This window comes from Barbus barbus (assembly GCF_936440315.1).
Source record: "Barbus barbus genome assembly, chromosome: 25".
Classification (NCBI taxonomy): domain Eukaryota; kingdom Metazoa; phylum Chordata; class Actinopteri; order Cypriniformes; family Cyprinidae; genus Barbus; species Barbus barbus.
The window spans coordinates 10,754,905-10,774,587 of NC_136753.1; the positions used below are offsets into that span (position 1 = coordinate 10,754,905).

Sequence of the window (19,683 nt, forward strand, 5' to 3'; positions counted from 1 at the left end):
ATAAATGTAATTTCATTTGATTACAAGGTTTTATGTACCCACTTTATGTACCGACTTCTCAAGAATCGGTGATGTGTGTGAGTCATTGATTTTAAAAAAAAAAACTGCTACTGATGTCTCTATTGAATGCATTTTCCCCACAATTTTAGCTATTCAAAATTGCAGTATAATTTAAAGTTATTTTTAACGTTACTCTCATTTTGCTTGTACGCAGCAATGCTTTGGCAATGCAAATATTTGTCATGCCATCAAAGCACCTAAAAACACAGACAGACAGACACAGAGAGAGAGAGAGAGAGAGAGAGAGAGAGAGGAGAGAGAGAGAGAGAGAGAGAGAGAGAGAGAGAGAGAGAGAGAGAGAGAGAGAGAGAGAGAGAGAGAGAGAGAGAGAGAGAGAGAAGATTGCTGAGGTAAGACCTCTAAAAAGATAGTCATCAACTAAAAACTACATATAAACTCAAGGGAACAAGCTAACTCTTACACCGTGTCTACACCCGACACAACAGTTAAACATTTAAAGTCTGTCTACACGATGCGACAAAGCGACCGTTGAAAATCATTTTAAATTTGTGTCAAGACGTCATAAATAAAAGACTGCAGCAGTTTTCTGTTGGGGATTTGTCGTGTTTCGCCGCATCCAGTGTAGACAGCATAATGTGTTCTATTGTATTTTGTCGCGCCGCGCCATTCCCGTCTGGCGTAGACACTGTGTTAGCCAAGCTAACATTCCGTGACAGATACTTCAGTTAAGAGCAACATGGGCCTAAGGCAGAGGCATTTTTCAAAAATTAACGAGTTGGAAATCATTTATCCAGCAGAAGTTAAATCTACAAAAGACAAGAAAAATATGAAAGACATTATCCATTATCCTCTGAGAGAACCCAGAGATACTGCTGTCTGACTACAGTGGACCAGGAAACAAGTCCCCAAAACGAGTACTGTGTAACCTGCTGCTCTTTACTGAACACCCATCATCCTGGCACAGCGTCCTCTGCTGCACCATGACATGTAAAAGAAAAGGAGGCATCAGCAAAGGTAGACAACTCAATCTAGAAGGAGAGAAAGACAAAGCTGATTGCGAATCTTTATCACAATGGCACAGTCATGGTCCAGAGACCAGAAACCAGCCTGAATGAATTCCAGAGTAACTTCAGAAACCTTAAACAGGAGGTTCAGAAGATTAAGAAAGATCCTGAAATGAAGAGCCAAACAGTAGAAGTGCCCAGCACCACGTCAGTTACCATCACTGACCCCAGCTCAAGAACTCCTCAAAAACACAGACACACCAGCACTCCAGTGTCTCCTAGGATAACGGCTTTGAGAGATGGTATCGCTGAGCTGGAGCAGGACTTCTTTCTGTTTAAAGAGGAAACTACCAACAATCTCCATCATCTGCTAAACCTGACCAGTCACCACAGTGTGCAACAAATTGAACAACGCTGCTCTGCTGTAAGACATCTGGAGGAGGACAATCAAGAGCTGTGCCAGGAGCTGAAGAGGGTGAGAGAGGAACTGGTCAGAAGAGAACACTGGAGAGACTGCTGGAGGACACCAGAAACCAGCTACACAAAAAAACACACCAAGAGAATGTCAGCACCCAAAAACACAACAACCCAACTCCTGAACACACCACAAACGCAACTCAACATCGGCAGTGTATCAGCTCACAGTCTCAGAGCTCCTTCACTCAGTCTCCTCAAGCCCCTCACAACCTCAAGAGGAAAGAGAACAGCAGCATTACACAGAGTCATCCACCTACTATAACATCACCACCATTCATGAACACCAGGATAGAACAGAAGAGCAAAGACAACACTGTGATACTCTGATTCCAATGGCCATCATCTTGACCCCAGACGACTGTTTCCGGAGAGATCTGTTAAGTAGTTCTGGTGTCCCACCTCACACTCAGCTTTGAGGCTGCTGCAAGAGGGTGCGTTAGGCGCACAGTCACACATCATTCTTCACACTGGAACAAACAACCTCAGTACTAGAAAGATAGATGTCATTAAAGCCATGTCCAACGTAGTGAAAACAGCTAGCAGGATCCCTCCCAGAGCCAAAATCTTCATCTCAACCCTTCTACCTCGCAGAGATGTGCCACAAAAGATCAGTGCATCGCCCATGAGCATCTGTATGACCACATCCATGGAGAGGGCATGAGACTGTTTGCAAAATTCAAGGAGACAGCCCTGAAAGCCCCTCAGAAGACACTCTCTGATCACGAAGAGAGGGAAAGACAGCTTTCCGGCAGCCAGACAGACAGCTACGCTGCTGTAGAAGCAGGAAGAGGTAGAACAGACACCAGCGACTATTAATGGGGGATCTGAATGCCAGAACAGGGAAGGAAGAGGATTAAATCAGCTCAGATGGAGACAAATATATAAACAGTTCATTTAATCAACAAAAACGTTTTGCTAAAACACGCCAGAATTATGACAACACAATTAACAGAAATAATACAAGTCATACAAGTCCTGCAGCTCTAGAAAAGCCTGGGCCTATACATAGTTAATGGCAGAACAGGGCTCCAAACTGCGACTAAAATGGTCGCATTTGCGACCAAAAATATTAATTTGCGAGTGAAGTTTTTGCTGAGGTCGCCACTGGCGACTATATATAATTTGCATGAAAGGACTTTTTTCCCGATTGTTTTGCGCTCACATCTTTTGTTATGTTCACGTATTAAACTTACATAAGACCATGCGCATCAAAGTTTTACTGGAAAAGAGTTTCAAACAGTCCTCGTCTCTGCCGCACACAGTCTGCTGAACGCAGTGAGAGAGACCTGAAAGGGCTGTTTACACCTGCTCACTTCATGCATTTTCTCTGATCGGATATCTATATGATTTGTTAAAACGTTTCCCCATTTACACTTGGCCACATAAATGTGTCTTCGCAAAACGGATATAAATCCGTTCTTCAATTCCCGCTTCATATGCAAATATAACGGAGTTCACGTCAACGAAAGCAATGGATAATTTTATTAATTATCAGCTAATTTCAATATCAGAGAGCGCGCGGCATCAGCACTGGAAAGATAGGCTAGTCTCGCTACTTTTAATGAAGAAGATTGTGTGTTGAGCGTCTGCGGCTTACTTTCAGGTTCATTCAGTTTGCGCGTCGCTTGCTGAAGAAATACTCCGCTACTCATCCGCGGTGATGCGTGTTGCATTGCGCTGTCATATCTGACTATAACATGCCATATAGCCTATAAAACGCTCTCACACGTCTATTATTTTAATATTATGGGAGGAGTAAAATTACCATATGTGGTTTCAACAACCAGATGCATTTACACTTGTCCGGTCGATCTTCTTATCGAGATCTTAGTCTATATGCTGTGTTCTGTTAATGCATGGACTTCCTGTTATTTGAAGCGCACTTGCCATCCAGTAATCGCAAAAAGCTTTGTGCTGTCTTACTTTTTAATAAACAAAGTAGCAGCTTTAAAATGCTACGAAATTCAAATGATGCGGTTTGGGTGCTCTTTAATGCGGACCACAAGCGCACACTTTCGGTAATATAAACACCAGTACCCCGCGTCCACACGGTCTGTGTATGCGTCCGGATCGCGCGAGCGGAGAGTATCGCACTTAATGCGCAGGCGCGATCTCTTTAGCTCCTCAGTTAAAGCAGCAAGTGAACCCATTATATATTTCGATTTACTACTATAGTATGAAATGAACATGATCAAAAGGTAGGCAATAAGAAAGCCTATAGTACAACTTACTGAAATGTTTTATGTAAAAGCTGTGTTTCAGTGTTTCAAACTGAGGAAATGTATAAAGCTTGTAAACATTGCATTGTAATACATTTACCTCAGAATAACCACTCAGTGTCCATAAACTCATCAGTCAGCTAGAAAAATAACTATAAAGAGGAGCGTTTTGCTATATTCATGCGCTGTTGCATATTAATATTTTTACTTATTCTGTTGTACATGATTCAACTCCTCCTATAAAATTGCGTTTTACTAATGAAGAAAAACAGACTGAATGTGTGAAAGACGTGACAACATTTATAGGATGCACTGCACTCAGTTGCCAAGTGATGCATATGGTCCATGATATTGGTACAGATTCTGTGTAACGAACAATTCTTTGTGACTGTACATTTCAAGTTGTAAAAGACATTTAATTCACACTTTAAGTGAACCTTAGTCCCCCGGTCGACCTGATCATCTACAAGATGGATTAAAATGCTGATAAAGCCTAGAAAAGATAAGACATAAACACATGACAAAATGATTGAAATGTTAAAATAGGGGGGGAAAATAAAATGATAATAAAATAAACCACTTTTATTCTGTGGCCCCTAAAAAAATAATTTGGCGCCTAAGTTTTTCTTTTATAGGAGCCAATGGCTCCTTACTCGATTTTTTTGTCTGGAGCCCTGCAGAATAAAGGGTGACTCCCTGGGTCGATTTACATACTGCTCATATTTAGGCAGCAGCACAGTAGATTTCGCCATCACAGATATAGACCAAATTAAAATAAATTATTTCCCAGTAATGCCACAGCTGCCATTATCAGACCCTAGTCACATAGACCTCAGTCTCAACAGGTCAGGGAATCATCTGCCATCTTCAGAACAGAGAGTTAAACTATATCCACACCCCTCCAAATTTATATGGAGTAAAGACAGTCCTGCACAGTACAAAGCTGCGCTCCACAGGGCTCTACGCTTACTTTTCTTTTAAGCAGCGCTTGTGCTCCTAATTTAAAACATTTAGGAGCACCTTCTAATGAATAATCAAAAATTCTGGTAAAAAATTAACCTTCCCATTACGAGGTGATATTTGACTCAGTGATTTATAGGGAACTTTGTTTTTACCTTTGTAAATGGCATTTTATTTTTAATGGCAACTTTATTAAAAGCATGTCATTTTTTATGTTGAATTCAAAAAATGTATATTTATCTTTTTAACATTTCTAATTTAAAACAACAGTACTACAGAAGTGCACAGAACAACACACAAGTGGCTTGTAGGTGTATTTTCAGACGTTTAATGAGGCTTAGAGGTCGCATGAGTGCAATTAAATTCATGTTAAGGTTAAGGTTTAAAATATAAAATTTTGAATATAGATATATTAAATTTAAATAACAGAAAAGATACTTTAGAAATTAAACAAACTGCCAGCAGGTTTGTTTGAGTAAAGGTTACAAACTGTGAAATGTACTTGAGTATTGCAGGGTAAACTTAAAATAATTAAGTAGAAATTACTCAAACTCTACCTGGCCACATTCAATTTACTTATTTATTAGATTTTACTTAATTCCATATTTAAATTTTACTTTAAAAATATGCCTGCAAAAACTCGCAAAATAAAAGTAAATTTAACTTGTTTTTTTCAGTGTATCCTGAAATTATTCAAATCTCTTAATAAAAGCTGGACAATTTCCTGAGATCTGGAAACAGAACGTGATAACCCCAATTTTTAAACAAGGTGAGAAGTACAACCCAAGTAATTATAGAGGCATCACAGCGAGCAGTAACCTTGGAAAACTATTCTGCTCTATTATTAACGACAGATTAATTTTGTTTATCCAAGAACACAAGATTTTAAACAATTGGCTTTATGCCTAAACGGAGAACTTCGAATCACATTTACACTCCACACACTTTTTCTAAAACTAATTCAAAGCGGAATAGGAGGAAAGACATACGACATCATAAAAGGACATATACGGGAACAAGAGCTGTGTCAAGATCAACGACAGATGGACTGATTATTTCAGTCAGACCAAAGGAGTCTGTCAAGGCATCAGCCTCAGCCCAACTCTAACATCTATACTAACGAACTGCATCAGCACTTGATAAGTCTTCTCGTCCTGGTCTGACCCTAGAGGGCAGAGAAATCAAATGCCTCCTGTATGCCAACGATCTTCTGCTCGTCACCTCATGAAGAAGGGCTACACGAAAGCCTCTCAATTATAGAAAATTACAGTAGAGACTGGGCCTTACCAATAAAAATGGAGAAATCCAAAATTATTATCTTCCAGAAAAAGTTTCACCTTACTGGCAAAAAAATTTAGTTTTATAATCGGGGGAATATGCTATAATTATTTGGGTCTCACTATATCAGCTTCTTGTCAATTTGATCTTGCAATAAAATATCTGACAGAAGGCACGTAGGGCTTATTACACTATAAGAAAACCATTGTTCAAATTCAACCCACCTATTAAATTGTGGCTGAAAATCTTTGACAGCATCATCAAACCCATTCTTTTACATGGTTGTGAAATCTGGGGCTCCAAATTTAAATTAACTATAAATCTTGGGATAAAAACCCCACTGAAATTTTTCACCTCGAGTTCTGCAAAAACATCCGGAGACTCCACAGAAACAACCCTAGTCTTGGTTGCAGGGCAGATTTCCCCTTCTAGCAGAAATCCAGGAGAGAACAGCAAAGTTCTGGTTCCATCCATCAGACACACTGACAGATGATTACCATCACTCCACTTACTTACAGGGCAGGACACCCAGAGAGTGACCCCATGTACCATTTAGTGGAAAAACACCAACTCAATTCAACAATTCAGTTAAGACATGCAAAAGTTAAAGAAATTGGAAAAATAACCCAGGAAGAATACATCCATGATTGACAGATCAAAGTAGCACAAATGAACAAATTGAAGTCCTTCTACAGATTAAAGGCTGGTAATCGATTGGCACCTTACTTGATCAAAATTAAAGACTACGGTCAGAGAAAGCTCCTGACGAAGTATTGTCTGAGTGAGCACAGTCTGTGTGGAGACGGGCAGCAAATATAAAAACAGAGACACTTATTTTACCCAAATAGCTCAAATTGTGCCTGAATTCCAGCAAGCAAGCCACATAGACAAACTCGGTTATATTTTGGGAGAGAAAGAAAAGTGTATCCACCTAGCAGCGCCGTATGAAACCTCCTGCCATATTACGAGAAACAAAGGCTAAACCCTCTTTTCTTTCTCACTGCTCTCTGTAAATATTAACCTAGTATTTGCTATTGGGTTATTTTTTGTTCGTTTGTTTTTGGGTGTGTGTGTGATAATATATGTATAATATGACCATGAAATTTTATTTATTTATTTATTTATATATATATATATATATATATATATATATATATATATATATATATATATATATATACATACATACACACACACACACACACACACACACACACACACATGGTACAAGCTTTGGCAACATTGTGCTATTCCACAGTCATGCCAATAAAGCTTAAATGAATTGAATTTTGAGAGCGAGAGAGAGAAAAAGAGAGTAAAGGGTTAACACATCTGCATTAGTAGTACCATTAATGTTTATATATATATATATATATATATATATATATATATATATATATATATATATATATATATATATATATATATATATATATATATATATATATATATATATATATATATATATATGGATGTATTTTACATGTGTTTTGTTTATTTATGGATGTATATTATACAGGGCTCCAGACAAAAAAAATCGAGTAAGGAGCCATTGGCTCCTATAAAAGAAAAATTTAGGCGCCAAATTATTTTTTTAGGTGCCACAGAATAAAAGTGGTTTATTTTATTATTATCATTTTATTTTTCCCCCCTATTTTAACATTTCAATCATTTTGTCATGTGTTTATGTCTTATCTTTTCTAGGCTTTATCAGCATTTTAATCCATCTTGTAGATGATCAGGTCGACCGGGGGACTAAGGTTCACTTAAAGTGTGAATTAAATGTCTTTTACAACTTGAAATGTACAGTCACAAAGAATTGTTCGTTACACAGAATCTGTACCAATATCATGGACCATAAGCATCACTTGGCAACTGAGTGCAGTGCATCCTATAAATATTGTCACGTCTTTCACACATTCAGTCTGTTTTTCTTCATTAGTAAAATGCAATTTTATAGGAGGAGTTGAATCATGTACAACAGAATAAGTAAAAATATTAATATGCAACAGCGCATAAATATAGCAAAACGCTCCTCTTTATAGTTATTTTTCTAGCTGACTGATGAGTTTATGGACACTGAGTGGTTATTCTGAGGTAAATGTATTACAATGCAATGTTTACAAGCTTTATACATTTCCTCAGTTTGAAACACTGAATGAGCTTTTACATAAAACATTTCAGTAAGTTGTACTATAGGCTTTCTTATTGCCTACCTTTTGATCATGTTCATTTCATACTATAGTAGTAAATCGAAATATATAATGGGTTCGCTTGCTGTTTTAACTGAGGTGCTAAAGAGATCGCGCCTGAGCATTAAGTGCGATACTCTCCGCTCGCATGATCCGGACGCATACACGGACCGTGTGGACGTGGGGTACTGGTGTTTATATTACCGAAAGTGTGCGCTTGTGGTCCGCATTAAAGAGCACCCAAACCGCATCATTTGAATTTCGTAGCATTTTAAAGCTGATACTTTGTTTATTAAAAAGTAAGACAGCACAAAGCTTTTTGCGATTACTGGATGGCAAGTGCGCTTCAAATAACAGGAAGTCCATGCATTAACAGAACACAGCATATAGACTAAGATCTCGATAAGAAGATCGACCGGACAAGTGTAAATGCATCTGGTTGTTGAAACCACATATGGTAATTTTACTCCTCCCATAATATTAAAATAATAGACGTGTGAGAGCGTTTTATAGGCTATATGGCATGTTATAGTCAGATATGACAGCGCAATGCAACAAGCATCACCGCGGATGAGTAGCGGAGTATTTCTTCAGCAAGCGACGCGCAAACTGAATGAACCTGAAAGTAAGTTGCAGACGCTCAACACACAATCTTCTTCATTAAAAGTAGCGAGACTAGCCTATCTTTCCAGTGCTGATGTCGCGCGCTCTCTTGCGGTCTCTGATATTGAAATTAGCTGATAATTAATAAAATTATCCATTGCTTTCATTGACGTGAACTCCGTTATATTTGCATATGAAGCGGGAATTGAAGAACGGATTTATATCCGTTTTGCGAAGACACATTTATGTGGCCAAGTGTAAATGGGGAAACGTTTTAACAAATCATATAGATATCCGATCAGAGAAAATGCATGAAGTGACCAGGTGTAAACAGGCCCTTTCAGGTCTCTCTCACTGCGTTCAGCAGACTGTGTGCGGCAGAGACGAGGACTGTTTGAAACTCTTTTCAGTAAAACTTTGATGCGCATCGTCTTATGTAAGTTTAATACGTGAACATAACAAAAGATGTGAGCGCAAAACAATCGGGAAAAAAGTCCTTTCATTCAAATTATATATAGTCGCCAGTGGCGACCTCAGCAAAAACTTAACTCGCAAATTAATATTTTTGGTCGCAAATGCGACCATTTTAGTCGCAGTTTGGAGCCCTGTTATATGTATTTTTGTTTTGTTTTTAATCTGCCATGTACAATGCTTTGGCAATATGTATAAGTATGTCATGCCAATAAAGCAATATGAACTGAATTGAAATTGAGAGACACAAAACCATGAAGTGAATTCTGAAAAAAGTCCCCTGATTCAGATGGTCCTGAAGCTGCAAAAACAAACTAACATGACTAACAACATCCAGCATCAGGACACTGAAACATCCATCCACAAAATTCGGCCCAACCAAATTATAAAAGCACAAAAAGAAAACCATCTAACCTTTTGGAAAGAAACATCAAAAACAAAAGTAAACTTGAATGTTATTTGGCCCTAAATAGAGATTACACAACTGCAGAATATCGGAGTACAGTGAAAGACTGTAAATTAAGAAGACAAATGACAAGTTACAGACTGAGCAACCCTACTCTGACTATAGAAACGGGCAAATATCGATAGCACTGGCTGCCCAAAGAGAGCCGCATCTGCCCACACTGTACCCATGGGGAAGTGGAGACAGAGCAACACTTCCTCACCAGGTTTCTGGAATTCATAGAATTGATTTGTTCCATTGTTTAATTATATGTACACATGCATGCATTTATTTATATATTTATTATTATTTTTTTTAATACATATTTGTTCTAGATTTAATGTAAACATTATGCTTTAGCAATGCATTGTAACAATTGTTATGCCAATAAAAGCACATATCGAATTGAATTGAGAGAGAGAGAGAGAGAGAGAGAGACACACACACAATCGATAGAGACAACAACTAGAGACAATCAAATTTCCGTTAATTTCTTGTGAATGTTAATATAGTTAATATACTATAACAGTGTCAAATAGTAGTAGTAACGTAGTTACCAAAGTAGTAACAACAGAAGGATCAGAATATACTGTACTGGTATTTCAGTTGTGATATAAAATTAAGCATGAGTAAACTAGATAATACTAGACAATACAAAAAAACTCTGCAGTCAAAGAAGGCAAAATGTGTTGAGAATGAAAGACCTATGTGAACACAGAACAAGTTTCTGAAGCATTCCTGTTCTAGCAGAGACTAGGCTAATTTAAAAAAAGATCATATCAAAATGGCATGAGAATGGCATAGACTTGTCATTTCTTACCAAACATAAAAAAGGTATGAAGCAGTCATAAAATTGGGATAAGAGAGAGAGACAGAGAGAGAGAGCGCACGCACTGTTGAAATCTCACTAAGGGTACACTGATGCACCAATCAGACAAGTTATTTTACAGTTACAAAGCTCAAACACATTTAGGGAAGTGTAAGATGTGTCAGTAATGGGTTTCTCACCACATCAGTCCTGAGCTCCTCTCTGACAGCTTGGATGGTGTCTCTACACTCCGCCAGCAGGCTCTCATAAAGACGCTCCTTTGTCTCTTCATTATCTGCCTGTGAACAGTAACAGACTGAACAGTCAGGGCACCTGCTCTTATTATATACAGGGTTTCTGCAGGATTTTTAAGCTCAAATTTAAGACTTAAGACCTTTTTTAAGACCTGCACAAATAAAATCAATACCATATGAGCAGGGTAGGGCAATGTCTATAGTACCATACTAAACTGTAAAATGACTGTCAAAAGCATAATTTACAATTTAGATACAAGTTTTCACAAAAACAAAGTTTAATAAAATGCTAAACTTTACATTTCAGCCTTTAAAGCATTTAAGTCAAAAGTATTAATTATATTGATTTTAACAATTATCACCAATAAATTATATAAATTAAATAACAGGAATTAGGGGTGTGCGAAATTGACAATTATATCTTGATATTTTCTGGGATTTTATCGATAACAATACTTAGACAATATTTTGCTGAGTGTGAAATATAACGGTTTTCCAGGTAAAGACAGAACACAAAGCAGCGCAGCACCGGACTTTGAACTTTCAGCGCTCATGTTTATTGAATGAAACCAAATTTAAGACCTCTTGAAATCATAATTAAGATGCTCTTGTACAATTTAAGACTTTAAGGCCTTAAATTTGATACAACTAATTTTAAGATTTGGAAAAATCCTATAGATTTGGAAGTCTATAGTCATAACAGTATTTTCACATTAAAGCTTTTGGTGCAGACTTACATGTGTTACATTAGGTTCATTGGTTTAGTATGAAAGATGTTTCGTAAAACGTGGATTGGTGTGCTCAAACTCTGAGTTTGGAGAAAGAAAGCCGTGTGTTTACTTGAGCTGAGCTGCATTGGTAGATTTATCTGGTGTAATGTTGCAGTGTTGTAACTCCATTATGTGCTGTTGGGTATATCCTCCCCTAGTGCAAGATTACTCAGATTGTAATTATTATTACTAAGATTCTAATAATTAACACTGTTACTATGAGTAGATTTTTTGTGAAAACCTAAAATCAGACTTCTAGAAAGCTGTAGGAGGTGAGGGCTGTTTTTGCGCTTTGCTTATGTTTTATCCTGTTAGTTAAGGAGTAATAGAAATAGTGATAAAGTTGTCCTTGCTGACACTGTCACCTTTATGTTTCACCCCCTAGATCATAACAATACATTTCATTATGGAATTAGACAGTTTCACTTGCTTGATGGGGACAAACACTTGGCAAGGTTTAAATGCTCAGTAACATTGTGTTGAGAATGAAAGACCTGTGTGAACACAGAACAAGTTTCTGAAGCATTCCTGTTCTAGCAGAGACTAGGCTAATAAAAAAAAAAAAAAACGTATCAAAATGGCATGAGAATGGCATAGACTTGTCCTTTCTTACCAAACATAAAAAAGGTATAATGAAGCAGCCATCAAATTGGGATAAGAAACAAAGCAAGCAGAGTAAAACAAATACAGAGAATTTAAGGTTAATTTGAAGGTTCTGCTACAGAATTACCTTAAGAACACATGAGAAACAAATATGAATACAAACACACCCACAGAGAGCTGCGGTCACACCTAAACAACACCTTGCATGACTAATCGCAACTGTCTTGCTTTCACAGAATTTCTGGTTCATCCAAAGTGTGGAAAAAAATGGCAAGAAGTTGTGCTGCAGTTGGAGCACAAACAGATGAAACAAGGAGCACAGTCCCTGAGAATTGTTATCCTGTAGAGCAGGGGTGCCCAACCCTGTTCCTGGCGTTCGACTGTCCTGCAAAGTTTAGCTCCAACTCTAATCAAACACACCTGCCTTTAATTTTCACGCGATCCTGAAGACCTTAATTAGTTGCTTCAGGTGTGTTTGATTAGAGTTGGAGCTAAATTTGCAGGACAGTCGATCGCCAGGAACAGGTTTGGGCACCCCTGCTGTAGAGAATGCAGTCTGGTTCAGATAGGACAGCATACCACAGGCATTGGTACGAGTATGGCCTGCTCAGGGGTGAGGTGTGGCCTGGGTGGGAAAGATACGAATAACAATATCTATTTACTAATAAACAAAATATATTTTTTAAAAAGACATGCACGTGTGTTAACTGTACAGAAGATGAGAGAGAGCATCTCCATGAGGCGAGCACACAACACTGCACATATTAACAATTGTTAATATTTTTTTGTAGGCTCCACTTTTGACTGCCCTTGTATGTGCACATCACAGACTTACCTAGACAAAACTAAGGAATGCACCGATCCAATAATCATATCAGGTATTGGCTCCGATACTGCCATTCATGTTGAACTGGGTATCGGTCAGACAGGGCCGATTCAAATCTGATATTGTGAACACTATTCTACTATTATTATTACTAAAATTATTATTATTACACTACTATTCTGTGTTACTGTTAAGCTGCATAAAAGCATTAATCACAAAGTTTTCATGCACTATATTCCAAGTCTTCTGAAACCATATGACAATTTAATGTGAGGTACATGGTAGTTCTCAAAAGCTATGAATAGATCTTTTCCTGTATTTATTTCAGCAAACATTTAACAAAAGTGTTTAATGTGAATTTTATCATTAGTCTTCTCCACTAGATAATAGGCAGTGGGCAGTAATTGGCACTTCCTGTTTGTTGCTGCTGCGTGTTTTGCATTGGAGCTCCGTCAAGTTAATTCTTGTTTAGTTTTTAAATCTAAAATCAATTATACTCCATTTTCGTTTCTATTACGTGTGAATATATCCCCTATTGTATTCTACAACAAAAACAATCGGAGCGCCTTATCCCTAGTTTTATTTTGATTTACCGAGTCTGCTACTAGCCTGTAGCCCGTTAGCATCACCAGCGTGATTACCACTAATCTTGCTTATATTGTTTCTTACACTATTCACACACATTACCATTGTTTTACTCTGTTACTTGCCTTAATGGCGGATTTGTGTCTACTTTTGAGTGCAGGTGAGTACACGTTCAAGCTGCACTCGGTGCAGCTGGAGCTGGAAGCCATGGAGAAGCAGATCCGCGAGCTGCTGGAGAAGCAGGCCCAGCTGAGAGAGTGCAGAGCTGCGCTGAAAACATCCTGGGCTGATGTTCCAAGTCCGTAAGTATACAGCGCGATACTAACACTCCCACCACCTCTACTCTGTGTTTCTCTGCACAGGCCCCGTGCACTCAGGGCGCAATCTTCTAAGGCCTGAGACACCACAGACCCTGGGTGCACCAGCAGTAGAAGACGTGAGCCACGCCCCGGGTGAGGACCTCTCCCCCTCCACCACCTCGGATCTTCGAGATCTCCACCCGGAACCGCTTCGCTCCCCTTTGCGAGATGGAACGCAATGCTGTGATTGTCCGAGACTCCATTGTCCGGCATGTCTGTGCTACCCTTGCTAAAGGTAAAGTGCGCGCACACTGTTTTCCTGGTGCTCGTGTTCTCGATGATTCTGTGCAGATATCTACAATCCTGAAGCGAGACAAGAGCACCGGAGCAGTCATACTCCACGCAGGGGAGAATGATATCAAGCTGCGGCAGACAGAAACACTGAAGAGGGACTTCAAAAGCCTGATCGAGGCGGTGCACATTGCCCGCGATGACCTTCAACTTGTCGGCTTCCCACATATCAAGAACATGAAAGGTTCAGTAGACTTTTTGCTTTAAACTAATGGTTATTGTCATGGTGTAAAGAACAGAAACTGCTCTGTGTTAATTAAAATCTAGGTCGCTCCCAGAAAAGATTCCAATCGCGCTGAAGGCCTGCATCCCAGCAAAGTCAGAGCGGAACTCCTGTCGGACAACATCTCCAGGACGCTATGCTCCATACGTCTAGTAAGCCACTTCTCAAATAACTTATGGCTTTTGTTCTACCCACTTAAATGATCGAAGTATTTGCATTGCATTGCTCAATCTATAAAGACACTGTCTGTTCCTCAAATAGTGATATCAAAATATAAATTAAATTCAAGATCTAGTAAAAAATCTAATCGTGATTTCTCATTAAGAAACCACAACTAGATCTTAGTGAACTGGCAAATCAGACACATTTCAAATCTTCTGTTTATGTCAAAATTTTTTGAAAAGTTGTCTCTGCTCAATTATGCTTCTTTCTGCAAAAAAAAAAAAAAATCTATGAAGAATTTCAGTCAGGGTTCAGGCCCCATCATAGCACAGAAACTGCACTTGTTAAAATTACAAATGACTTGCTTCTTGCATCAGTCCAAGGCTGCATCTCATTGCTAGTTTTAGCAATGTCTATAGTGTTAAATGCAGCACTTGATCTTAGTGCTGCATTTGACACTATAGATCATGACATACTCCTAGATCAAATGCAAAACTATAAGGGTATTCAAGGGCAGGCTTTAAGATTGTTTGATCCTACCAGTCCGATTGTTATCACTTTGTCTATTTAAATGGGGAATTATCTAAATTATCAACAGTAAAGTATGAAGTGCTGCAAGGATCTGTCCTAGGCCCTCTGCTATTTTCAATACACATTTTGCCCCTTGGTAATATTAATAAAAAATATGGGACTAGTTTGTATTGTTATGCTGATGATACTAAACTATATTTTTCTACAAGACCAGATGAAACTTCTAAAATTATCTAAGCTAACAGACTGTTTTAATGTAAAAGATTGGATGACCAATTTTAAAAATATTTTTTATTTTGAATAGCCTGTTGACCTGCCATTTATCTAAGGTGATATTGGAAGGTTTTTTTAACATTCATTTCTCATTTATTTGGTTCCACAGTATTTGCTGATTTTTATTTAAACTGTGATATTTTTCCCATTATTTTATATCAAGGTGTATGCAGTCCATGCCTCCAAACTTTCTTAAATCGCTAATAAACATTCGACATTTTATAATTATTTGTTCCTTAGTCTTTAAAGTAAAGTCGTGACGTATTGTCAAGTATGGTGACCCATACTCGAAATTGGTGCTCTGCGTTTAACCCATCCAAGTGCACACACACAGCAGTGAGTAGTGAACAAATGCACACACACACACACACACACACACCGTGAACACACACCCGGAGCAGTGGGCAGCCATGCTGCAGCGCCCGGGGAGCAATTGGGGGTTCGGTGCCTTGCTCAAGGGCACCTCAGTCATGGTATTGAGGGTGGAGAGAGCACTGGACATTCACTCCCCCCACCTACAATCCCTGCCGGCCGGGGACTCGAACCCGCAACCTTTCGATTACGAGTCCGACTCTCTAACCATTAGGCCACGACTTCCCCGAACTGATTTACTGATTTTCAGTTTTGTATCTATTTAAAAATTGTAAGTTATTTGTTATTTTATATTAGGCATATAGCATGGTGTATTTTTATTTGTTTTGCTAATAAAAGTTATATGTTCTACGTTGTATTTTGTTGTTGCTTGAATTGAATAAACAATTGATGCTGAATTGCCGCTAATTTAAAAGTGAAAGTAAAATGCTCACGGTGCTTTTACAAGCTATTTAAGCAAAGGAAAGTAAGGGAAAGTGGGGAAACTCAAACAAACTAAAAACTGCTTGACGGCGAATTGCCGCTAATTTGAAAGTGAAAGTAAAACGTGCACTGAGCTTACAAGCCATTTCAAACCAAAGGAAAAGAGGGAAAACTGAAACTTACTGAATATCAGGACCCTTTCTACAAAAGCACTTTTTGTAATCGATTTGATCAATGATAGTAACCTAGATTTCATCTGCTTGACAGAAACATGGCTAAAAATGAGTCTACCCCCCAAGATTACTGCTATAGAAATGAGCCACATCCAAAAGGTAAAGGGGGAGGTGTTGCTACAATTTATAGCAATAATCTCAGTATTTCTCAGAGGGCAGGCTTTAAGTATAACTCGTTTGAAGTTATTGTGCTGTGTATAACATTATCTAGAGAAACACGTGTTATTGATAACCCCCCTATGATGTTTTTACTGGCTACTGTATACAGGCCACCAGGGCACCATACAGACTTTAATAAAGAATTTGCTGACTTTCTATCCGAGTTCGTACTGGCTGCAGATAAAGTCTTAATTGTTGGCGATTTTAATATCCATGTTGATAATGAAAAAGATACATTAGGATCAGCATTCATAGACATTCTCAACTCTATTGGGGTTAGACAACACGTTTCAGGACCTACTCATTGTCGAAATCATACTCTAGATTTAATACTGTCACATGGAATTGATGTTAGTGGTGTTGAAATTCTGCAGCAAAGCGATGATATCTCAGATCATTATCTAGTCTTGTGTAAATTCCATATAGCTAAAACTAATCTACCATACTTACAGGTATGGTAGAACCATCACTTCTACCACAAAAGACTGCTTTGCAAGTAATCTTCCTGATTTCCCTCAATTCCTCAGCATATCCAACAGCACAGAAAAACTTGATGTAACAAAACTTGATGTTGCTCCTTTACGCTTAAGAAAGATAAAAGAAAAAGATCAAACATCGTATAGATTTTAAAATCTTGTTAATTACTATTAAAGCCACGAATGGTTTAGCTCCTCAGTACTTGAGCGATCTCTTATCACATTATAGTCCTCCACGTCCACTGTGTTCTCAAAACTCTGGCCGTTTGATAATACCTAGAATATCAAAATCGACTGCGGGCGGCAGATCCTTTTCCTATTTATCACCCAAACTCTGGAACACTGTTTGGGAGGCAGATACACTGTCAGTTTAAATCTAGATTAAAGACATTTCTTTAACCTGGCTTGCTCAGTTGGGGACACTTGATTTCTAGCGATTATCGTCAATTTGATTTCACAGATACCATTTAAACTAAACTGATATGAATAATGAAATGCCTTTAAGTGTTTAATATTATTATACACTACTGACACTATCCTCCAATTTGATACTGTTAAGTGCTTTCACACAATCTGTATTGTTAAAAGCCCTATAAATAAAGGTGACTTGACTTGTAATTTTTAACTAACGGCATGATTTTTACTGTACATTTCTGCCATAGTCACTACTAATAACCTACTCCTAAATATAATGCAGAAACTTATTTTCTGTAAAGCTGCTTTGCAACGATTGGTATCGTGAAAAGTGCTATACAAATAAACTTGAATTGAATGTCACCCTCTTATTTACCTTGCACGATGCTACAACGGAAAGTCTGTCATTCATTCAGTGCTTATGGAGGAGATACTGTTGACGAAAACCAAGAACAAAGCAATATGCGTGATTTGCAATGCTCAGGTAAAATGCTATAGTAATACTATAAATCCGCGGAAGCATTTGACATCATGCATAAGGCGCTATGATTTCCGCAATGAATGAATGAATCTTTTTTTTTACTACAGATAGGCTACTAAAGCTCGGACGACCCTCGTGGTGTTTTCAGCCTCTCACTATATGAGGATAGGAACAGACGAATATCATCTCCAGCTGCACTGAGAGCCACTTCATTAGCATTTTACCATTTAAGAAAACTATCATCATACCACATACAGCAGCTGCAAATAAAATACAGGTCTGTGGTTCTTAATTTTTTTTTAAATTAATTCACAATTTGTAAACTGATGTATACTGTTCTTTAAAAAAAAAAATATCAATAGCATTTATATTAGAACTATATTCACTAAATGCAATTAAAAAATAAATGAATAAAAATCAAGAACTGAATCGAAACCTGGTTACGGTACTGTTATGGTACAGTACAGCGATACTGCTAATGGATAAAGATGACAGTGGATGTAAAGAAAGTGCACCTCCAAAAATTTTGCATAGCTTTCCTAAAGATCTGAGCATCAGAAATGCTTGATAGCTTTCATTCATCTCATACCAATAATGTGGTAGTGAGTTAAAATTAAAAGCGTTTGGACAATTGTTTGTTCAACACCGTACTGTCAAGTTAGTCATGTTAATGATTTTTGATTGTATTTTTATGTTGTGTATTATTTAAGTTTTAATATTTAAACTGGTGTTGATTTATTTTTGTTTGGTATTTCATTTTCTGATCTTGAGTTTCATTTGTTTTATGGTAACGCAGACCAAAAGTAGTAAAAAAATTATACAAAACAAAAATTGACATTGACCCCATGAGCGGATAGTGCGAGTGCACTCCAAACATTTCAGTACGGAACGAGACCCAGACGTGCTCTTCGGGGACAGTGATTGCTCTCTTAATGGATCAAGATTAAAGCGAACTTTCGGGGGATGGTTATAAAAATCATGAGCTGTAAAGGCACAGCCCTATTCTGAAAAAGGGAGCACTTTAAAGCATCAGAGACTGATATACCTCTTCTTGTTCAAGCATTTCAAGATGACATGACTATGAGCAAATTACTGATCCCAGAGCTGTTCATCATCCAAAAGGCATTTAGAGAAAGGCTAGCAAATTGGCCTAAAATCCATCCAAAGGATGCCACGGGACTTCAAAATTTCTCTGACTTCCTGAATGCATGCCGGGATGCCATGCCTCACATCAAAAGGTCTCCAAATTTTAAACGAATCTCAAGATAACCAAAAACTTGTGCATTAGTACCTTATTGGGCAGTTTGCAGGTGGAATTGCCAAGTAACAATCTCTCACTGATAATCATGAGTAGGGCTGGGTATCGAGTTCGATACTTTTTAGGCACCGACCGAATTGCCTCGATACCACCGAGTATTGAAAAACGTCTTGTCATTCGGTACCAAATTTCGATACCTAAGGGGTTAATCTCATCACCGTCAGTGAGCCAATAATCCTGCAGCACTAGGTGTGTTTGACTAGAAGCGGCGCGGCGCTGATAGATCAGTGTTTGACATCCACGAGAGCAATTCGAAAGCGTACGGAGCAGTCCGCTCTTTATATCGCGGTTTGTTTACTACACACAGACTGAAGCTCGCATGACGCTCGCGGTGATTTCAGCGTCTGCCGCCTAACTAAATGAGGACATAAACACATGAACAACATCTCCAGAACTGCTGTGAGAGTCAATTAATGAGCATTTTACCGTTTGATTCGAGTAAAATTAACATC

At 38.2% G+C, this 19,683-nt stretch overlaps 1 protein-coding gene and 1 long non-coding RNA gene across 4 annotated transcripts in view; one reads left to right on the forward strand and one right to left on the reverse strand.

The window, feature by feature from the left end:
* LOC306844464 overlaps positions 1–19,683 on the forward strand; it is a 59,624-nt gene that overhangs the window by 33,577 nt on the left and 6,364 nt on the right. Inside the window, exons 3-5 of the long non-coding RNA XR_013781917.1 lie at positions 13,677–14,350; positions 14,434–14,541; positions 18,021–18,190. This is a non-coding gene — a long non-coding RNA (uncharacterized lncRNA). The remainder of the gene's footprint in view (positions 1–13,676; positions 14,351–14,433; positions 14,542–18,020; positions 18,191–19,683) is intronic.
* srp68 (signal recognition particle 68) overlaps positions 1–19,683 on the reverse strand; it is a 62,432-nt gene that overhangs the window by 16,649 nt on the left and 26,100 nt on the right. For all 3 annotated transcript variants that reach the window (XM_079376609.1, XM_079376610.1, XM_079376611.1), the window contains exon 9: positions 10,679–10,777. In XM_079376609.1, the coding sequence (XP_079232735.1) occupies positions 10,679–10,777 (99 nt within the window). The remainder of the gene's footprint in view (positions 1–10,678; positions 10,778–19,683) is intronic.